The 22,917-nt window shown below is 43.4% G+C and overlaps 1 protein-coding gene across 1 annotated transcript; it reads left to right on the forward strand.

Moving 5' to 3' along the window:
* Positions 1–1,165: 1,165 nt before the first annotated feature.
* On the forward strand, positions 1,166–20,439 carry NR5A1 (nuclear receptor subfamily 5 group A member 1). The gene is made up of 3 exons (XM_044659751.1): positions 1,166–1,255; positions 1,489–1,636; positions 20,192–20,439. Exons 1-3 carry the CDS (start codon positions 1,166–1,168, stop codon positions 20,437–20,439), a joined length of 486 nt encoding a protein of 161 aa, XP_044515686.1.
* The last annotated feature ends 2,478 nt before the right edge of the window (positions 20,440–22,917 follow it).

Consider the following 22,917-nt stretch of genomic DNA (forward strand, 5'->3'; position numbering starts at 1 on the left):
TCTCTCTTTCTTTCTTTCTTTCTTTCTTTCTTTCTTTCTTTCTTTCTTTCTTTCTTTCTTTCTTTCTTTCTTTCTTTCTTTCTTTCTTTCCTTCCTTCTTTCTTTCCTTCTCTTCTCTATTGATTCTGTTAGAATCAATACAGTGTAATGATTCCAAAGTAGAAGAGTAGTAAGAGCTAGGCAATAGGGGTTAAGTGACTTGCCTAGGTTCGCACAGCTAGGAATTGTCTGAAACCAGCTTTAAACTCAGGACCTCTCATCTCTAGGGCTGGCTCTTAATCTAACTACCTAGCTGCTTCTGGGAGATGTATTTTCTCATTTCTTCTAAGATAAGCACAGATATTACAATTGCACTATATTCTGTCTTGTTTTGTTTTTGTCAAACATTTTTCATTCCAAGGGCCCTCCCATCTCTAACAATGCTGTCAGGCCCTTTCTAGCCCTATCATTCTATTGTCTGATATTCTAGGTCTCAGCTCAAACAGTAGATTTGAGCGTTCTTTCAGGGTCTAGCATTTTATGTTCTAGGGTTTCCTCCAGATTTTGGGGAAGGGGAGTCTGGCTCTATGAATTCATTGGTGAAGGGGATTCTGGATAAAGAAACTCTCCCTCTTTCAATTCAGAAAGGCAGCCATTCTTCAACTGAGGGTCCTAAAGAGTCAAATAGAGGTATCAAGAGGTTGTGATGAACCCAAAATCACACAGCCAATATGTGTCATCAGAGGCAGAACCCTAAACCAGGTCTCTCTGACTCCAAGGCTCAGTTATTTGATCTGCCCCTCACCCTTTTCTCCTAGACCCACTCCTTTGAAATCATTTGAGTGGGGGGCAGCTAGGTGGCTCAGTGGCTTAAAAGCCAGGCCTAGAGATGGGACATCCTTAGTTCAAATTTCACCTCAGACCTGGCCAAGTGACCTGGGCATGTTACCTAACCCCCATTGCTTAGCTCTTACCACTCTTCTGCCTTGGAACCAATATACAGTATGGATTCTAAGATGTAAGGTAAAGGTTTAAAAAAAGAAAAGAAAAGAAAAGAAAGAAAAGATTCGAGTGAATTCAAATGAAATCAGTCAATAGATAAACCTGAGGTCCAACCTCTCTCTCTTCCCACCCTCCCAACTCAGACCTGGATAGTCGATGTGCTGTTATTTCTAGAAGGGGTTATATGTCCATGTGTGGATATGGGTGTGGAATGGGGCTGATGACTTTTCAAGTGACCTCAAGGAGAAGAGAATTTGACCGGCTAGAATGGGGGGTGGGGGTGTCTGTGTAAATATACCTTTTCAGATCCCCAATTTAGGGCCAGACAATATCTCAGAGAGTATCTAGCCCAATGCCCTCATTTTCTAGATAGGACCCAGTGGGAGAACCGATATGTCCAAGTTCTCATCTTATGGCCCTTTCTATCCCATCCCATTCCACAGCCCCTCCCTCTGATTTGGGGAAGAGGCCCCTTTGGATCTTGAATCCTGCTTCTTCTTCCTCCAGGTGGACTTGGCAACAGTGGCAGCCCAGGCAGGGTCTCTTCTCCACAGCCTAGTGCTTCGGGCCCAGGAGCTTGTCCGGCAGCTTCACTCTCTACAGGTCGACAAGCAGGAATTTGTCTGCTTGAAGTTTCTCATCCTCTTCAGTCTTGGTGAGTGTGCAGTTGGGTGTGAGTGATGATAGAATCAGGATACTTGCTGAAGATGGGTAAAGTAGGGCAAGTGGAATAAGCAATGGGGTTAGGTGTCAGAAGACCTGGGTTCATTATGTTCAGACTTACAAATTTTTCTGGGCCTCAGTTTCCTCCTCTGTAAAATGAGGGGATTGGACTAGAACATCTCTAAGGTCTCTTCTGCTTCAAAAATTCAATATTCTGAGGGCAGCTGGGTGGCTCAGTGGATTGAGAGTCAGGCATAGAGACGGGAGGTCCTAGGTTCAAATCCAGCCTCAGACACTTCCCAGCTGTGTGATCCTGGGCAAGTCACTTAACCTCTGTTGCCTAGCCCTTACCATTCTTCTACCTTAGAACCAATATACAGTATTGATTCTAAGATGGAAGATAAAGGTTTTTAAAAAATTCAATATTCTAAGATTTCTCCTAGTTTGAACATTTTGGTTTTGGTTCAAACATTCTTCATCCTAATGTTCTTTCTTGCACCAACATTCTTTTATCTAATAGTTCACATTTTTCTGATATTGGAAAGCTATTCCCTTCCCCCTCTCCCCCACGCCCAGGGGTCATTGTTCACTGGAAATCTCAGCCATTTGGTTTCTTCCTGAGGAGTCAGGCAGGCATCTATCACCCACTGTCAATCAACCTTTCACAATGCAGTCTAGTTGTTTACCTTATATCCACAGCAATTTAGCTGTGGTACCCAGGTGGTCTCAGCATCGGGCCACACTAAAGACATCTCTCACATACACCCCCCTCCAAGTGAAAGAGGGCTAGGCTGAAATCCCAATCATAAGCTTTGGTTGGTGGCCCAATATGGCTCTGCCATATTCCCAAGTCCAGGAGCTCACAAGAGCCATCTCCTGGCTGCAGGGCATCAATTAGTCTGGGGGATTTTGCAGCAAATGCCCTGATAAGTTGGGCAGGGCCCATTCATTCACCTATTCACCCAACGTTTATTAAGTAACATGTGGCAGCACCCACCAGCCAGGGCTGGGGAACATGCAAAAAAACTAGACGAGACAGTACTCCTGCCCTCCTGGAGTTGGCCAAGGAGCAGGAGTCCAAGACACAAAACCAGGTCCCTGCAATATACACCATTAGATGGCAAATGCATCGAAATGGTACAAAACAAGGTGCTTTCAAAGGGAATGGGAGTTGGGGGAAGAGGTGGGAGCTCAAGCCGAGAGGGCTTCTGGGAGGGGCTTTCCAAGGCTGGGTAGGAAATCGTCTGGGGAAGAGGGGGAGGAAGGACACCGGCATAGTAAACACACCGGGGCAGGGAAGCCGGGTAGCCGGGTAGCCGGGAAGACGGGAAGACGGGAAGACGGGAAGACGGGAAGACGGGAAGACGGGAAGACGGGAAGACGATGACCTGTCCAGCGAAGGCTGGGAGTGGAGGGATCTGGGGGAGAGCCGCGTTTGTGTGGGTGAGGGTGAAATCTATTTTTCCCCTTAAATTGATCAGTTTTGTTTGAACGCAGCTGACACACATCAACAAACACCCCAACAAGCCACAAAGTGAGCTCCCTGAGAAGCCCAACGGCACAAAGGGGGTTTGTGACTGATAACTGCGCGCCTGTTCTCTTTTGTCATTTGCTGTTTGTTTAAAAAAAGGGAAAGCTGTGGTACAAGCCCATTGTGTTCAGCCCGAGTTTGTTACCACTTAATATTGTCTTCATTTACATAGTTGTGGTCACGTGGGAATGTTTTCCCCCCCTCCAGCTTTGCTCATTTCCCTTTGTATCACCTCATTCCAGTCTTCCTATATTTCTCTGCATTTTTCACATGTTCCTTTTCCTCCTTCCCCCCCCACACCCCCCGCCTCGTCCCTCCTTTTTGGATCTCTCCTCCTATTTTCCTTTTTGGACCTGTCTTTATTTTTTCTTTGGCATAGGGAACACGCAGTGAAAAAACTCTCTCTAGCGAGGCAGGTCGCCAGCTATTTAATTTAGAATATTAGACTGTTGCTTGGGGGTAGGTAGATGGTATTGTGTTTAAAATAAAGGTATTAGAATAAGGAAGACCTGAGTTCAAATCCAGCCTCCGATACTTAATTATATCAGCTGTGTGACCTTGGGCAAATCACATAACCTCCCAGCCTCTGTTTCCTATCTGTAAAATGAGAGTAAAAATAGCATCTACCTCACAGGGTTGTCGTGAGGAACAAGTGAAAAAGCATATTTGTGTACAGTGCTTTGCAAACTTTAAAGGATTATATAATGCGAAATGTTGTTGTTATTATTTTTTACTAGCACCTATGGTCATATATCCAGTCTATGTTAGATGCAGCACTCCATTTAGCTTTTTTTACAAAGTTGTGTGTGATGCTACCTTTTGTTATTGCCTTAAGGGCAATAATGGGGGCAATAACAGCAGGCTGATTGTTAAATATTTAATATTAAGAATATTATTAAAGATTGCTCTTAGGGCAATAATAAATAGCAGCTTAACACTAAATCTTATTTCATCTTGTCCCAATTTATTCAGCCATTCCCCAGTTGTTGAGCATATAATTTATTAACAACCTTTTGTTATAGATATTTTTATATAGCCAGTTTTTTCTTTTTCTTTTTAACCAGTTTGGGGGTGGGGGAATATATGTATGTGATTATGGGTATGTGCAATTGGGAATGATTAGAAGGGACCTTTATTATGTGAGACTGTTTATAATTGGGATTGTTGGATATATTTATAATTAGAGTGATTTGAGGAGTACATAATTGGGGAATGATTTGGATGTATCTATAATTGGGTGATGATGCAGGTATGTGTAGTGAGGGGGTAATAAAAGGGGAGTAGAGAGTATGTGTGGTTAGGGGGATAATTGTGTACTATATGTAATTGTGAAGAAGAGTGGTAAATTGATGATTGAAGGTAGAGATTATTTTCTAAGGATGAAAGTCTATGAGGAATGGTGAGTTCTCTTCTTTACAAAGACTACTTCTTAGTTTGACATACCCTGAGTTATTGGGGCAAGAATGAAGGTGCTAAGGGTAAATGGCACAGTGGAAATCATGATGAATTTGAAAATCCTCAGATGAGGGTTCAAACACGAGTCTGTCGCTATGTGTGACCTTGGGCTTCTTTCCTCAGCATTGTCATCCAATAGATGGGGTATTACTACCTACGCTGCCTAGCACATTGGATTATTGTGAGGAACAAATGAAATGAAGCCCGTGGAGATCATGGGATCATAGATTTAGTGTTAGAAGGGAATTTATGGGTCTGCTGGTCCAACTTTCTCATTTTATAGAAGAAGTAGGCAATGTATTTTGTAAATCATAGCAACAATAATACTGATATATAAATGTAACATTTATTAAGGTGCTATATAATAAATGTGAAAGTATAGTATAATGAAAAGAACAACAAATTTTTCATTGGAGGACCTGAGTTTGAATCTCAGCCACACTATTTACTAGTTGAGTCCCCTCTAGCCCTCAGTTCCCTCATCTCTAAAATTTTGATTAGGTTCCTTTCTATTCTAAATCATGTGATCCCAAGTTATTATTGTAATTGACCCCATCCCTAGAATTTTCCCAAATTCTAGAAATGAGCCATAAAATTAACAATCCAAAATACTGGAATCCCTGGAAAGGAAAGGAGGACACGGATAGGAGAGACTGCCCCCCAGGGAGAAGAGAAGGTGAGTGCCTCCTGCATAGATAATGATCTCTTCTCCACAGTTCAGGAAATAACCTCAGCTGGAAGAGGTCTTTGGGCCAGCTTTGGGATACACGTCTGCTCATCACACTAGGTGCCGCCTTCTTGGGCTCCCAGCCCAGGACCTCTGTGTTTCCATGATTAGCTCCCTTCTCACCCAGACTAAATATCCCAGAATCAGAGCAGAGGCAAAGAGAACTTCTCCTTGCCCCACCCCCACCCCCCACTTAAATTCTTTCTCTGTCTCACCAATCCTTTTCTCCCCTTTTCTGGGATTATAGTTCTGTAACCTGCTTCACCCCTCCCTGCCTCAGCATTTCTGCCCAGACTAATTTGATGACATCTGCTGGAGTCCCAGCCTCCTTCTACCCATCTACCCATCTATTACCCCTCTTGTCCTCCATTTCCTACTCCTGTATCTAGTTCTCATTCCTATAACATTTATTATTATTATTAATAGAATTACCACCATTTTTATAATACTTCAAGACTAGAAAAAAAGAGTTCTTTTGATCACAACCCTGAGGTATTTAGGGCAATGATTATTTATCCCCGTTTTATGGATGAGGAAACAGAGCTTCCAAATAGTAAAGTCTTTCGACTAAGGTCAAGTGTCCTTGACTGGTAAGTGGTTTAGCCATTGGGTTTAAACCTTCTAGTTCTCAAGTCTGATAATTTTCCCTCTACATACTATATATCAGCAGCAGGGTCTAGTCCTGAGGGTACTTCAGAATTTGATCAATTTGCTTAATTTCCTTAAGAACTCAAAATATCATCCTATACCACATCTCTTCTTGTTCACTGGGTATTTGAGGGCTTGTCAATTTCCCCTTTTGCCCTTAAAACACTCCTCCAAGATGGAACCTCAGAATGTAGAATTGCAGAACAGAAAGAGTCCTTAGAATATCAGAACTGAACACAACTTAGAACAGAGATCTAAGAGGTGGTTGCAATTTTGACCCATAGAATTTTCATAGGATCATATAATTTACAGCTTGAAGGGATCCTAGATCATAGGACAGAAGAAGAAATACCCTTAGTTTATAGGTCCTGAGATTTGGGGAAGGGAAGGGTTTAGGACCATAGAAATAAAGAGCTGGAAGGCACCTCAGCAGCCATTTCTCTACAACCAGCTTACTTTACAGATGAGAAAAACTCAGAGTGCTTAAGTCCCAAGTCCCAAAGGCAGGAAGAATCAAAGGTTGCATTTGAACCTGAGTTCTCTAATTCCAAAGCTCGCAGCCTACATTTTACCATTGCTGTCTCCCCTCTCTTTCCTGATATCTCAAGGGTGAAATTCTATCTATCTATCTATCTATCTATCTATCTATCTATCTATCTATCTATCTATCTATCTATCTACCTGCCTGTCTACCTTTCTATCTATCTATCTATCTATCTATCTATCTATCTATCTATCGGTCTGTCTGTCTATCCATCCATCCATCCATCCATCCATCCATCCATCCATCTCTCTGTCTCTCTGTCTATCCATCCATCCATCCATCCATCCATCCATCCATCCATCCATCCATCTCTATATCTGTCTATCCATCCATCTCTCTCCACATTATGCATATATACATGTGTATCTATAAACAGACGACTGTTTATTCATACCCATGTATACAGTATGCATTTACATAGGCACACGGATCTATCTATGTGTATGTATGTATATACACAAATATATATATATCCATATATTAAATATATCCATCCCTCCATCCACTCTCTCATATTCTCTCGTATATATTTATGGCCCATGACATTCCCCTTTGTTGGTGACAAAGGCAGGACTAGAACTCAGATCTCCTGATTCCTAGCCCCAAACCTCTTCTTGGCATTTCACCCCGCCAAGCCCGACCTCTCCCTATCACCCCTTCCCCCGCTTAGCAAACTTGGTGGGGGCTGGGGAGGGGCAGGGCTGGTCTCTTCCCCCGTTCCCCCTTGGAAGTCTGACCGGGCAGCCTCGGAGTGGGCAGTTTTGGAGGCAAGTCGGGGACTGCCCTAACGCCGAGGCTGCGCCCTGAGCCAGCAGCGCCCCGAGCCAGCGGCGCCTCGGGATGTAATCCCCTCTCGCTGCCTGCCCCCCTCCCCAACACCCCGCCGCAGTACAATCGGAGCTTGCCTTCCGCACTGACAAGGGACAGCCATTTGGTGTCTAAATAGATTTCTCTCCTGAGCAGGTAAAGAGGCTTAATTAAAATTAGGAGCCCTCTTCTCAAAATAGCAATATTTATGGAGCCGGCCCAGGGTAGCTTTGTTCTACAGAAGGGCTTAATAGAAGCTTAATGGATTGACCTAACATTCGATTTCATGACTCACATTCAGGGAGCTCGGCGGCAGCAGGCGGGGGCCGGGCGGCTTTCAGAGCGCACATTCCCTTAAGCGTTTGCAATTTATCAACAGCTTCTCGCCAACAAAAGGCGTCTTGAATAGCAGGCCCACTTGAGGGTACACACATCATCCCAGAGGCTGGAGATGTGTGAGGGGGGCCATTGTGCCCGACAGCCTTTGCAACTGTTTCCCTGTCTCCCAATGGAGTGAGTCAATGTTATTTGGACAACATTCTTTATTCCTCGCAGGAATGAAAGGATTATTCAAATATTCAATTAAACAGTAAAAAAAAAAAAAAAAAAAAAAAAAGGTTTTTTTTTTCCCTCTTCTCCCCTGAGAACCCCAGGCGAGTTCATCCAGCAGAACTGCCTATTGTCAGCGGCTGCTTGAAGGGGGGGCTGGGTTTGACATCTATCAATATAAGTTCTTTCTCCATTGCTGACACCCACTGTCACCCTACACAGATAAAGAGGGGGTCCCTAAAGGCAGGAGGGGATTGTGGCAGATGCTCAGCTCCCTCCCTCCCTCCCTTCCCAGGTTTGGAGGGGTGGGGGGTGAAGGGAGCGACAGGAAAAAGAAATTAATGGGAGAGGGGAGTGTTTTGGCTCGTTTGACCCCTTTGGGCCTTAATGCCCTGTCCTTAGTAGATGGGGGTTTCCACACCTAGGCTTTGGGGTGGGGATGAAGGTGGCATTTTGAGAAGAGTGGTATCATGGGGCAAGTGGGAAGGAGATTGAACTCAGCAGCTCAGGGGGCAGGTTGAAGTTTCAGCATCCATCCCAACTTGTTACTAATCCCAGGCAAGTGACTTTCTTTCTCTATGCCTCGGTTTCTTCTTCTGTAAATGTGAGGATTGGACTTCTTAAGGTCTCTTGCAGCTCTAAATCTATGACCCTACTGTTAAGTTACCTAACAGTCCATCTCTGGGCCTCAGTTTCTCCCATAATAAAGTAGGGATCATTTCTCCCTACCTCAAAGGGTTGTGTGGAAGGCATTTTGAAAGTGGAGGTTATTATTAAGACGATCCTTCCAGGCAAAGGGATGAATGGTGTCCCTCTACTGCCCTATCATTGCCCATTGATCTATGGGTGTGTGGACCGACATCATGGTATTAACCTAAATACTAACCTAAGGAGGCAATTTTTTTGGCTAGAATAAAGAAGACTTGAAGGGTGGGGGGATGTGTTCTATGTCTTCAAGAGTTCCAAGGGCTGACCTGTGCAGATTTGTTCTCTGGACCCTAAGAGAGGGCATAACTAAGACCCCTGAGTAGAAGTTATATAAGTCAGAAGTTCAGGCTAAGGTTGTATGAAAGACTTTTGGGAGGAGGGGATTCTTGCTTCAGGGAAGGATTGGGCTAGTCAACCTCCGGGATATTCTCCAGCACAAATATTCTTGTTCTGATATTCTGTGTTCTAACATTGTATTCTAAGGACCCTTCCATCTCTGGGGTTCAATATTCTATTTTCTAACATTCTTTGGTCTAAAATCTCTTCCAGATCGGATGTTGGTTTTTTTTCCTCACAGTCTATGTTCCTTTTTTTTTTTTTTATTACTATGTTGACTTCCATTGTCAAGTATACATATTACATAAACAAGAATAAAAGAAAAGAAATAAGAAAAGCAAAAGCAAATAGGCTATAACAAAACAAAAAAAGGTGATTGTAAATGTTTGTACCTGTAACTATAAACTTGTTATTTACAGATTTAGAAAAAAAAATCCAAAATAATTTTAACAAAGTAGTAACAAAATTGCCCTGTTTGTTTCCATGACCTTTCTGGTTCCCATATATGTATGTGCCTTTTGTTGCTGTTATTATCTTCTATGGATGTCATCCCATGTTCTTCCCTCTTAATATCACGTTAGCGAATACCCTATCCAGTTGTAATAGTCCATACTTTTATATCATAAGGTCACTTCCAGCTTCAACATTCTATGCTCTCAGGCATAGTTCCCACACTGTGTTGCTAAGATCACTTCAAGCTCTGATGGGGAGAGATTCTATGACTTGATGCTCTAGTTGGGTGATGGGGATGGAGTGGAGTTGGCCACAGAAATTCTGCCCTGACTCCTTGGAAGCTTTTGATCATGGCTGAAGGAGCCTCATGTGGACAGGTTGGGTCTATCTCATTTCCCCTGGCCTCTGTCCAGTAGGTGTTACCTGCCTTCTGGGCACTGTCTTCACTTAGCGGGTGGTCCCTAGTAGTCCACACCTGTGCCCTCTCCTAAGTCTTGGATACAGATATTCTTGGAGACAGAACAGGGAAGGACTTGATCAAAGACCCTGATAATGGGGGAGAATGGACACTCAGGGCTGAAGATGCTACCAGCTCATATCTCCTTGAATCCTTTTGTGTATGATATAGGCAGGGGGAGGAAGAAGGTAATTGAGTCCTAGCATAGCATAGTTTGTTACTCAGTCATTTCAGACACATCCTAGTCTTGGTGATCCCATTTGGGATTTTCTTGGCAAAGATACTGGAGTGGTTTGTCATTTCCTCCATCTTGCAGATGAAGAAACTGAGGCAAACTGGGTTAAGTGACTTGCCCAGGGTCATACAGCTAGTCTCTAAGGCCAGATTTAAACTCAGAAGGACCAGTCTTACTGACTCTAAACCTGGCACTCTAACCATTGCACCCTCATATGATAGTAGAGAGTTGATTCTGATGTCATATGATTTGAGTTCCAGTCCTGCTCCTAATATTTACTTCCTGTGTTACCTTGGACCAATCACTTGACCTCTGTGTGCCTCAGCTCTTCTGCCTTTTTTTTTTTTTAAACAGAATGAGAGAATTGGAGTAGATGGCCTTTGGGATCCCTTCCAGCACAGATATGTAATAAAATAGCCCAGCTATGTAAGAGGCACCTAGATGGCTCAGTGGACAGAGAGCCAGGTCTGGAGATGGGAGGCTCTAGGTTCAAATCTGGTTCAGATGCTTTCTAGCTATGTGATCCTGGGCAAGTCACTTAAACCAGTTGCCTGGCTCTTACCACTCTTTTAGCTTAGAACCAATACTTGTATTCATTCTAAGACAGAATGGAATGTTAAAAAAAAACCCAAAACCTACAGGGCTGATGTTACTCAGAGCTCTGTCTAGGATACCCCTTGGGGAGGCACCTCTAAGAAGAGCCCAAGAGTCTTCTCTGGCTGTACGACCTTGGAAGAAAGGGTGGAAACAAGCACTTATTAAGCATCTACTGTATGCCAGGCACTGTGCCAAATTCTTTCCAAATATCTCATTTGATCCTCACAGCAAGCCTGGGAGATAAGTGCCATTAGCCCCACTGGGGAAACAGAGGCAGACAGAGGTTCAGTAACTTGTACCACTAGTCACATAGTTAGTGAGTGTTGGCAGCTAGATTCAAACTCAAGTCTTCTGGGCTTCAAGCCCTCTGCTCTCTCCACTGCAACACCTTAGGCTTATTTCTCTTATACACTGGACTTCAGTCAGGCACTGGAGACATAGGGAAAAATAAGACCTGGGTTTGAATCTGGTCTCTCCTGCTGACTCATTGTGTGACCTTGAGCAAACCTTCCCCCCTCCCTTTGATATTTCCTTTGTAAAATGAGGGAGCAGACTTAGGAGTGGCAGCAAGCAGAAAAAACACTGGACTTCAAGATAGGAACATGGGCTCTGAATTCTGGCCCTGACATTCACCAGCTGCATGCCCATATTTCTCCTTTTGTCAAATAGAGAGTATCCATGCCTTACAGAGAGAGTTGGAAGCCAAGTCCTTTGAGAACTTCCAAATTGCTATAGAAATCTGAAATATTATCAATAGGACTTTCTGGCAAATTAGGGTTTGAAAGGACTTTAGAGATCATTTAATTCAACCTCTTCATTTTATAGATAAGGAAACTGAGGCCCAGGGAAGGGAAGCCACTTTCCCAAAGTTATATCGGTAGTAAGTAGCAGTCAAGATTATTATTAAACAATATTTCTATAATGTATGATTATTCACATAATTGTGTGATATTTATGTTAAATTGCCCTAATAATTTTTATGCTATAAAATTATATATTACACCAGTACTTCAAAGCTTGATGATTTCATCAGTGTGGAAGCTCCCTCCACCACTTCAGATCAGGGCCCCTCTGTAACTTGGCAATGGTTCTGAGAGTTTCTGTAGCTGGGAAATTTATAATATTGGCAGCCAGCTTTGTAATGAGCCTCTTTATTTAGAGTCACGCCAGTCATCCCATAGCAGACATACAGTTTGTCATTGGTTTCCAATTTGGATCTTTCCAGCTTTGTAGAACCCGTCAACCAATCAATTAATCAATCTAGAATCAATTAAGTACCTCCTACGTGCCAGGCCCTGCGCCTCCCAGGCTTGCTGTGAGGATCAAATGAGGAAAAGACTTAGCCACATTGCCTGGCACACAGTAGGTGCTTCATAAATGCTTGTGTCCATCCTTTCTTCCAAAGTCATCCAGCTAGAAAAGGCTCTCAGCCCCTAGAAGGGATCAGAGCAGCAGATCTGCTAGAACTGAGGTGTCTCCCAAGAGGGGCATCCCAAACAACACTTGTAATAATCAGGCTGACCATCAGGATCTAGGGAGAATTTACTGTTTCTTGAGGAAAGCAGGGAGCAACTGGGCACCAGATCCCTAGAAGATGAAAGGAGCATTGTGAAGAGGCAGATTAAACAGTGATGGACCTCAAGGAGCTTACATTCCATCATGGAAAACAACATATACACATATAAGTGTACACAAAAACATAAACAAAAATTCAAAACAATGGGGAGGAGACACTGATTCCTGGGGGCATCAGAAAAGGCCTTCCTGTAGGAAGTGCCATTTGAGCTGAGCTTTGGAGAAAACTAGGGATTCTAAGAATCAGAGCTGAAGAGAAAAGGCATTCTAGGCATGCAAACGGGAAATGGAGTACTATGTGTGAGGAACAGTAAAGCAAGTTGGATTGGACTATAGAGTATATCAAGGGGAGTACAGCAATATATACTAAATTTGGGGAGTGACTAGGTGGTTTAGTGGATAGGACCAAGCTTAGAGATGGGAGGTCCTGGGTTCAAATTTGACCTCAGATACTTCCTAGTGGTATGACCTTGGGCAAGTCACTTAATGCCCATTGTCTAGCCCTTATTGTTCCTCTGCCTTGGAACCAGCACACAGTATTTATTCCAATACAGAAAGTAGAGATGTGTGTGTGTGTGTGTGTGTGTGTGTGTGTACATATATGCATGAGGAGAGGAAAAGAAGAAGAGAGGAGGAAGGAGAAAAGGAGAAAAAAGGAGGGAGAGGAGATTAGAAGAAGAAAACATTAGAAAACTCAGTAGGTAGAACATCATGCTTTTGTCCTACAGGTCCAAGATCATGTGATCATCTCTTTCTTTGATGTACCATGTTAGAAGAAAGAGAATTGGATTTGTAGTTAGAGGATCTGAGTTCAAATCCAATCCATATGACTTATTACTTGATTATTTATGACTTATGACTTATATATGACATATGATTTATGACTTACGATTCAGAGACATAGAGTGATTTGCCCATTTAAGTAGTGATTGAGCTGAAACTCAGATCCAGGGGATCTGATTCTAATTCAAGTCCATGGTGCCAGGTTACCAGGGGAGTAGGGTGGCATTTGGCTTCCAGAAATGCAGAAAGACTTGAAATTCCCCTTGAGCTTTTTATAAAATGATGGAACATGAGTCAAAAGTGTGTGAGTTTGAATCCCTATTTAGATACTAACTATATGAACAAGGTTAAATATAAGGAATGGGATTTGTGGACTTCAGAACTCCCCATAAATGAGAATGATTGTGATGCATAGGTTTAATTCAGTATTTCATGGAGCTATAATACAGTGGACAGAACATTAGAATAATATATTCAAAGATCTAAGCTCTTCTACTCATTATGACTTTGGACAAGTCAATTCCCCCTCAGTGTTGAAGAGTCCCAGTCTATAAAGTGAGGAGGTTCTTCTTTGTTGGAAAAGATAAATTGACCCTCACTAAGCCTACCAAATATACAGAATATGGGGGTGCACCTAGAGGGAGCTGGAAGCAATAGAACTTATGTCTGGAAGGAGTCCAAGTTCAAGCCCTGACTCCTCTATTTCTAGCTATGAAACCACTGGCAAATTCTTTTATACTTTTGAGCCTTCACTGCTAAAGAGTCTTTGCCCTACTGGCTCATAGAACCATGTGGGTAAAGCTATGGGGAAATACAAAAGGACTATTGCTAATAACTTACTAAATTATTCAGATATATTCCTCCACTGAATCCACCTTTGATGCCTCATGTTGGCCCAGAGATGACTTGAGTTCTCAGAAGCTCTGTCAGCAGAACATGAGCTTGGGCAGATTGGTCTAAGCCAAGAAGGTAGAAGAAGGCTTCAAGTCTACGTGGGCAATGGGTTGGGTATCTGTTGTCTGAGGATAAGCCTTGATTGGAGAGCTCCACTGGGGAGGAGATATTTTAGCCAGTGGAGCTCATCAATTTGACCCACTAAAGCACTTAGGAGGGAGTCCACATAGTGATGCAATTCATAGAATGATCCCTTGAGAGCTGAAAGGGATCTGAGGGGCCATCGTGAGTCCAGCTCCATCATTTTGCAATGAGGAAACTGAGGCTCAACGATACTAAGTGACTGGCCTAAGGTAGATAGTAAATAGTAGACCCAGGATATGAACTCAGGACCTGTGACTCCAGGTCAGATTCCAAGTTCATTGCTGCTTCTCTAAACTCCTCATTTTACAGACCGAGACACTTCAGCACTGAGGGGGATTGACTTGTCCAAGGTCATACAGTAAGTAGAAGAGTTTAGTTCTTCAGGAATATTATTCTCATGTTCTGTCCACCTCCATGAAATACTGAATTAAAACTATTTATAACAATTACTCCTATTTATGGAGAGTTCTGAAGTCCACAAATCTCATTCCTTATACCTACCTAGGTAATATTGTTAGTGTTAGAACAGGAATTCAGACTCAGATCCCTTGAGTCATGTTCTATTATTTTATAGATAAGTAGACCAAAGATTCAAGAGGTTAAGTGCCCAGTTCATTTTAATTTAAATTTTTTTTATGAATTATGAATTTGAGTTATGAAAATTAAGATTTTCAGTTTAAGTTTTTATTACTAAATCTTAAATGAGAGAACTTACATTTATAGCTTATTTAAAAATTTTTTTTTACCTTCCATCTTACAATCAAAACTGAGTATTGATTCCAAAACAAGAGTGGTAAGGGCTAGGGTTAAGTGACTTGCCCAAGATCACACACAGCTGGGAAGTGTCTGAGGTCATATTTGAACCCAGAACCTCCCATCTCTAGGCCTGACTCTCAGTTCTCTGAGCCACCTAGCTGCCCCTACAGTTTAATTTTAACTTAATAACATAAGATCACAAGCAATATCTCTGGGTGGGAGGGGGTCTCAGTACCCTGAGCTGTGATGTTGTAAGAGCCTTCTCTCTTGCATAGGTACTGTTGGGCCCTGGGACTAAGCTAGCGTGTGTTCATGGAGAAGGGGATGAAACAGGGATCAGTATCTGGGGGCACCTTAGCCTCTGGTTGCTTGGGCTCAAATTTCCCTAAAAGCTGTTGTGGACAACAAGGGCCTTAGGCAGGCGCTGTGGGCGGGCAGGGGGATCAGGGTTTCCATGATCATTGAGCTCTCTGGGCCTCTCAGACGCTCAGGAGTGTTAGGAAGGATTAGACTTGGGGCTTTTCATGAGGGGCAGAGACCAGGATGTTTCCACCTGACTGGCTCGGGCTCCATTCGCTCCCTTCTCCTCCTCCCTTAGCCCCCAGATTTACCAGGAGGGAAGTAAATACATAAGCAGAGGGGAAAATGCATCTGATCATAGATCATTGGTGAAGGTTCTACATCAATGTAGAACATTAGAAAGACCTTTAGAACACAGCGTTAGAGCTAGAAGGAACCTTAGAACATAGAATGCTAGACATAGGAGGGATGCTGGGAGTTATTTAGTCCAACTTCCTTTTTTTCAGGTGAGGAAACAAAAGCCAGAGCAAAGAAATGACTTGCCAAAATTCACACATAAGTAAGTGTATGGCTGGAATTTAAATTCAGTTCTTCAGACTCTGCATTCATTGCTCGTTCCAGATTACCATGCTATGTGGTGGTAGGACATGGATAGAATGCAGAGATTTAAATCCAGCCTCAGATACTTACTATGTGACTTTGGGCAAGTCAATTAACTTCTGTTTGCCTCTGTTTCCTCAACTGTAAATTGATTAACAATAGCACCTACCTCCCAGGGTCGTTGCGAGGATCAAATGAGATAATATTTGTAAAAAGAGCTTAGCACAATGCCTGGCATGCAGTAGGCTCTATATAAATACTTTTCCCCTTCCCTTCTATCCTTCGATTCAATTCATTTCCCTCAGAAGACATTTTTAAAGAAGACACTATAGGGAAGTTAAATAGTATGGGGGATGGAGCACCAGGGTTAGATACAGGAGGTCCTGAGTTCAAGTTTGACCTCAGACACTTCCTAGCTATGTGACCTTCCCCCTGCCCCCTGCCATTGTTTAGTCTTTACCTTATCAATACACAGTATTGATCCTAATATGGAAGGTAAGGTAAAAAATAATAATAAAGTATCTACTATGTCCAAGGGCCCTATATTTGATTCCAAGCCACAAAGATCAGAAACTATATGGTCCTTGCCCTCAGGGAGTTAAGAGGGGGTACAAAATGTGCACTAAAATATTTGATAAAGGTAAAACATGATGAATGAATAAACAAGCATTTATTCTCTTCTTTACATGAGGGATACCCATAGAATGATCAGATCCGCCTTTAGGAGCTCAGACTCTAAGAGGAGGAGGCAATAATACATTGAGGAGGTTGCAGCTCGGCTACAAGGCAGATGGAAAGGTCCCATAGTCCTTTGCAGGTAGTGGCAAAGCAGTTGGTAATACATCCTCTTAAATGTCATTTCCACTGATAAAATCATACCTGTTTCTGATTTGGAACCATTTAATGATGTCAAGTTTTTTGGCATGAAAAACTTTATTTACTGGGTCTTCAGGAGCTGTAGATGCTAAAGGATGCAGGGCAAAAGCAGCCAGGATAGGGGTGGGGTGCTACTTGCCCATCAGTGGCAGTTGGTCAGTGCCTGTGATTGGTGGTGGCAGTGGAGGGCAGAGAAGGTGGACCTTTTCTCCGTAGGGACTGTTTCCCTCTATTATGGCTTTGGGGGCCAGGCTAGAAAGTAGGACTAATAATCTAGGCTTTTTCCAGCCAGGACTGTTGGGTTCAGGGTCCTGGACTCTTTCCAAGAAGGGATGGGGGCAAAGGAGCAGTCCAGACGAAGTGCTCTAGCAAAATTTTTTAGAGAGAGATCCTTTCAGCTGGAGTGGGGGAGAGTGGAGATCAGAGAGGGCTTCCTGGAGTAGATAACACCTTTGCAGGACTTACTAGGAAAGACATCTTTCTCGCTTTCTTTTTTTTAAGCTTTTAAAATTTTCTATTTTTTCCCCCAGTTTCTGACAACAGTTATTTGACATTTAGGGATTCAGATTCTCTCCCTCCTCTGCCTCTCCTCCAGGAGGTAAATAGTCTGATATAGGTTATAGCAGTGCTATCCATATTTCCATATTCCTCATGCTGTGAAAAAAAGACATAGAGCACACATTCAATAAAAAAAAAACTCACAAGAGAAATAAAGTGAAAAATGACATGCTTTGATCGACAATCAGACTCCAACAGTTCCTTCTTTGGCTTTAGAGAGCATTTTTAATCATGAGTCCCTTGGGATTATCTTGGAAGTTTGCTTTGCTGATAATAGTTTAGTCTTCAGGAAGAAAGTTTTCAACAAGTGGAGTTCAGATCTTTTGTTCAGATCTTTGAGAGAATTAGGGGACCCAGAATCAGTGTTTTCAAGAAATTGAAGGGCTGCTAAAGGACTTAAGGATAGAAGTAAAAGGTTATGTTACTAGAAAGCAGAACTTGGCTTAATAATTTTATTTTTTTTGTTAAATTTAATTTTAAAAAATTGTAATAACAAATTTCCACAAGTTTTCCAAAGTTATATGATCCATTTTGTCTCTTTCTCTTCTTTCCTCCCCATCCCGAACCTGACAAGCAATTCAATATGGATTATACATTATCATGCAAAACCTATTTCCATATTATTCTTTTTTTTTGAGTGAATAATCTTATAGAACCAAAACTCCAAACCATAAACACAAATAAACAAGTGAAAAATCATATGTTTTCATCTGTATTTCTGCTCCAACAGTTCTTTCTCTGGAGGTGGATGGCATTCTTTGTTATAAGTCCCTCAGAATTTTTCCGAATCATTGTATTTCTGAGAGTAGCTAAGTTTATCACATTTGACCGTCCCACAATATTGTGTATAATGTTCTGGTTCTGCTTATTTCACTTTGCATCTAGCACTTGGCTTATCTTAAAACAAACAAAAAACAAACAAATAAAAAAAATTCCTTAGAACAAGAGCTGTCTATGAATGAAATGGGCTCCTCAGGCCATGGTAAATGATCTCCATTACTGGAGCTCCTCAGTCAAAGGCTGAATGACTAATTGGCAGGAATAGTTTGATTAAGGCTTACCAAAGCATGTCTTTCTACCACAATCCTGTGAGAGATACAGGGCAAGTCCTGTGCCATTCCATTTTTGGAAAAAACAACACAACCCTTCCCCCCCCCCCCAACCTTCCATCTTAGAATCATTAATGTGTAGTGATTCTAAGGCAGAAGAGTGGTAAGGGCTAGACAATGGGCATTAAATGACTTGCCCAGGGTCACATAGCTAGGAAGTGTCTGAGTTCAGATTTGAACCCAGGACCTTCTGCATCTAAGCTAGGCTTTCCATCCACTGAGCCACCCAGCCGTCCCCCACCCCATGTAATCCCATTTTACAGAAGAAGCCAAGTAACTGAGAGGGGAAGTGATCAGTCCAAGCTGATCCCATTCCCTTTCCCTAATATCACATTTATGCCAGGTTGTCCTGGGCATCCTCTCCATGGGAATCTGTGTGGGAATGTATATCTCTCCAGTTGTGAACTCCCAGACCTCAAGCACTGAAGTATCTCATTTGTACAATCCTTAGAGCAAGCAAGCATACCATCAAAACTTTATAAAGATAGTCTTGGGGTGAAGGATGGCGACCATGGAGGGGGATGCTGGGAATGGGGATTACTACAACTTTAAAGAGATGCTGGAGATCATAGTGACGGGGATACAGACAATAGGAATGAGGATAAGAGTACCAACTGATGGCTGCAGGTAATGATGGTGATGATGCTGATACCCCCTCCAATTCAATGCTTCAAAAATCAATTTTCCTTATGCACAGATTTGAGCATGCTATTACTTGACTTGGATCCCTTCTATGTCTTTTTATTGCCTATAGAATAAAGTCCATTCTTCTTTATTTGGTATTCAAGGGACTTCAGGGTCTTTCCAGCTTTAGCAAATGCTGCTCCATTCTGTGTACTTTATGCTTCACCAGATGAGGCTACATTGTCCCCCATGTTTTCCTACATTGTGCCTTTATTCACTCTATCCTCCATGCCTGGAATTCCATCCTTCTCCATCTATACCTATTGAAATCATACTCATCCCCAAAGATTAAGCTTAAGCATCACCTTCTCCAAGAAAATGTCTCTGATCTGAGCAGTTGGAAGTCATCTTTCACTGAGGCAGCTAGGTGGTGAAGAGGAAAGAGCACTTGGAGATGGGTTCAAATCCAGCCACAGACACTATCTGTGTGACTGTAAATCACTTATCCTCTGTTTGCCTCAGTTTCTTTATTTATGAAACAAGGATAATAGTGACACCTACCTCTAAGGGTTGTTATGAAGATCAAAGGAAATAATAATTGTAAAGATCTTGGCCCATAGTAAATGATATATATATACATATATATATATATGTTAACTATATTTATATTTCCCTCCTCAAAATATTCCCTCCTAAAATTTTTTGTCTGTATCTTTCTGTTAGATGTGAAAAGAATTTACACATCCCACGGTCCATTTTACTAATTTTATAGTGATAGGGACAAGACCCATGATTCACTCATATAGGGAGCTCCATGATGAGGAAACCCCTTTTGTCAATACAGGCATTATCTTCTCTGCATCTCAGAATCTTAGAAAATGTCCTGAGAATACTGAAAGGTGATATAATTAGCCAGTGTATGTGTATTTGTGTGTGTGTATGGATAGATCTGAACCCAGATCTTCCTGGATCTGGGGATGGCTCTCTATTATGCCACATTTATAGAGGAGAAAATGAAAGCATAGAAAAGATAAATGACTCCTCCAAGGTCATATAATAAGTAGCAGAGTAAGGATTTGAACCTAGGTCCTTGGGCTCCAGATCTCTTGTTCTTTCCATCGTTCCATGCTGATTAGTAATGGGATGTGATTGGCTAGCAGTCAGTGACAGTGGGGATGATGGGACTGGGGATAAGGGTGTCGAGGAGATAAGGATGAGGGCAGAGGAGCCAAAAGAGACAAGGGAGCTGGTGATGCTAATGCTGTCTCCATCTTGCTGCAGATGTGAAGTTCCTGGAGAATCACAGCCTGGCAAAGGATGCCCAGGAGAAGGCCAACGCAGCCCTGCTGGATTACACCATGTGCCATTACCCACACTGTGGTGACAAGTTCCGGCAGCTGCTCCTGCGCCTGGCCGAAGTGCGTTCTCTCAGCATGCAGGCGGAGGAGTATCTCTACCACAAGCACCTAGGTGGGGAGGTCCCCTGCAACAACCTGCTCATCGAGATGCTGCATGCCAAGCGGACTTGAGCCTCTGGCCCGGCCCTGTCCGGCCCCAGGGACTCTCAGAGGAGCCGGGATCGAGGCCACGGGCCAGGGGAGGGTGGCCTTGGCCGTATCTGGAGATGATTTATTTTATTATCACAAGGCTGGTGGGTCTTACTTTTTGGCACTGCTCCATTCCTGCCCTCCCAGGGACATGCTCCCTGACCAGTGTTTGGGAAAGTAGGGGAGGGGGGATGGCCTGGATCCCTGGTGTGTGTGTGTGTGTGTGTGTGTGTGTGTGTGTGTGTGTGTATGCATGTGTGAGCACATGTGTCCATGTGTGCCTGCAACTTCCAGGCCCCTGTTAAGCCAGAGTTTTCCCTGACCTGGCTGATGTCCTGGGAAGTCAGATCTTGGCTTTGCTACTTCCTATCGTGTGACTTTGGGCAAGTCAGTTCCCCACTCTAGGCCTTGGTTTCCCCTCTCTGTAAAATGAAGTGGTTGGACTAGATGATCTCTAAGACCCCTTCCAGCTCTCCATTGTAGGATTCTATGGTAATTACCCCAGAGAGGTTGATGTGATAGAAAGAGCTCTGACCCTGGAGTCATGAGACCAGAGTTCTAGTCCCAACCCTAATGCTAACTCACTGTGTGGCTTTGGGCAAGTCAATTTCCTTCTCTGTGCCTCAGTTTCCACTTCTGTAAAATGAAGATGAAATAATTGTGGGAGAGATGATCAATAAGGTCCTTTCTAGCCCTACCATTCTCTTCTTCAATACAGCCCCTGCCCCTCTAGAGGTCCTGCTTAGCCCAGTGACTGACAGGCTAAGCTGCCTCCCTGCCAGCCGCCAGCCCTGAGCCCTCAGGGGAGATGTGGCATATTCTCTCTATTCCATCCTGATCTTTATGCCAAGGGGCTGAAACACCAGGACTGAGTTGGAGGGGATGTGGTGTTACTTCACTGGGAGTCCTTTTTCCTTAGTCTCAGCCTCCCTACTATGGGACAGACACAGACTTCATGATACCCCCAGCCACAGGGAGAAGATAGGAGAGAGGAAAAGAGGAGACCAGAGAATCTCCTCTACGTAAAGACAGGGAGGAAGCCCACAGCTCCAGCATATCATGCATTTGTCTGATTTTTCATAAACTCTTAAGAAATCATAGAATGAGCAGGAGTAGGGTAGGAATCAAACCCTGTTTCGTAGACCTTGTTATTTTAGCAATAAAAGAGTGTCACACTGGCAGAGGCTCATGGGGGACAGCAGGAACCTGGAAAGCAGTTTGGACAGGGAGCCCCCTGTCTTCCCTCATGAAAACATTCCATCCTCTTAGTGGTAAATCCAGGCTGGCAATACCTGTAAGGCTTACAGAAGAGGACTGCTCTTCTGAACGTTTCCATCACTCCTTGAGCGGGAGATGGAGCTCTCTGCGGGAGAGATCTGGGGACAATCCTAGGAAATGAGGAGAGGGAGGGGAAAGAGTTTAGAGTTGGCATCCACTGCAACATCCTTTATTGCTGTTATATCCCCATCCCCAGCACCTTCATTCTTCCCCAGCTCCATTATGGAGTTGGCAATCCTCTCTGCAGTTCTTTTAATTACAGGGATTTGATGTTCCCCTGTCCAGAGCAGACTCATTCCTCTTGGCCTCAGAGGACTGACAAATCTAGGAGTAGTGGGTAGAAATGGCAGAAAAACAGATTTAGGAGTTCCTGAAGGAATAACATCCTCACAGCTAGGGTTGTCCAGATGTCCAATGGATTTCCCATCCCTGGAGGGCTTCATGTAAAATCTGGATGATCAACTTGTTGGGGACATTGTGAAGGGGATTCATCTTCAGGAATGATGGGGGGAGTCCTCTGACCAGATGACTTTGGGGTCCTGTCTAGCTTAGAAATTCCATAATTCAGGATGGTCAAGATCTCTTGCCTGCCTTCATCCCCCAAGGGAACACTAGACCTTTAGGGGGTAGCTTGGTCCCTAGAAGGGTTCTTAGGGGGTATGTGTGTGTGTATGTGTGTGTGTGTGTGTGTGTGTGTGTGTGTGTGTGTGTGTGTATGAAGTGAAAGATATCCTGAGCTTGTGAGGCCTCTGCTAATGTGGAGATACACTGGTCCATTGAGGAGGGCAGAGGGCAGTCTCTTTTCTCTCGTCTTGTAGACACCCAGGAAGAAAACAGGTTGTCAAGGAGCACTGTTTGCCCCCTGTATCTTTGCTCCTTCTCTGGGCTGGGGGAGACAAAAGCAATGTTGAGGCAAAGGGTTGGGGGAATGGGGGCTCTAGCACCTGCCAATCATACTACTCATCTGCCTGGTACTGGTCCACTTGCCCTTCCCCTTCTGGGATCTTTCTGTCCCAAACACGGGCCCTGTCCTGAAGCCTCTGTCTCCTCTTTTGCATTGTGCTCTCAGTGGCCCAGAGACTTTGTAGACCTGCCCTCAACCCCGGTTCCCTGGCACCGCCCTCTCTCCCCCCATCTGCCTAACTCACCAGGGTTGGGCTGGCAAGCTAGGTGGGGTGAGGC

This window comes from Gracilinanus agilis, chromosome 2 (genome assembly GCF_016433145.1).
Source record: "Gracilinanus agilis isolate LMUSP501 chromosome 2, AgileGrace, whole genome shotgun sequence".
Lineage (NCBI taxonomy): Eukaryota > Metazoa > Chordata > Mammalia > Didelphimorphia > Didelphidae > Gracilinanus > Gracilinanus agilis.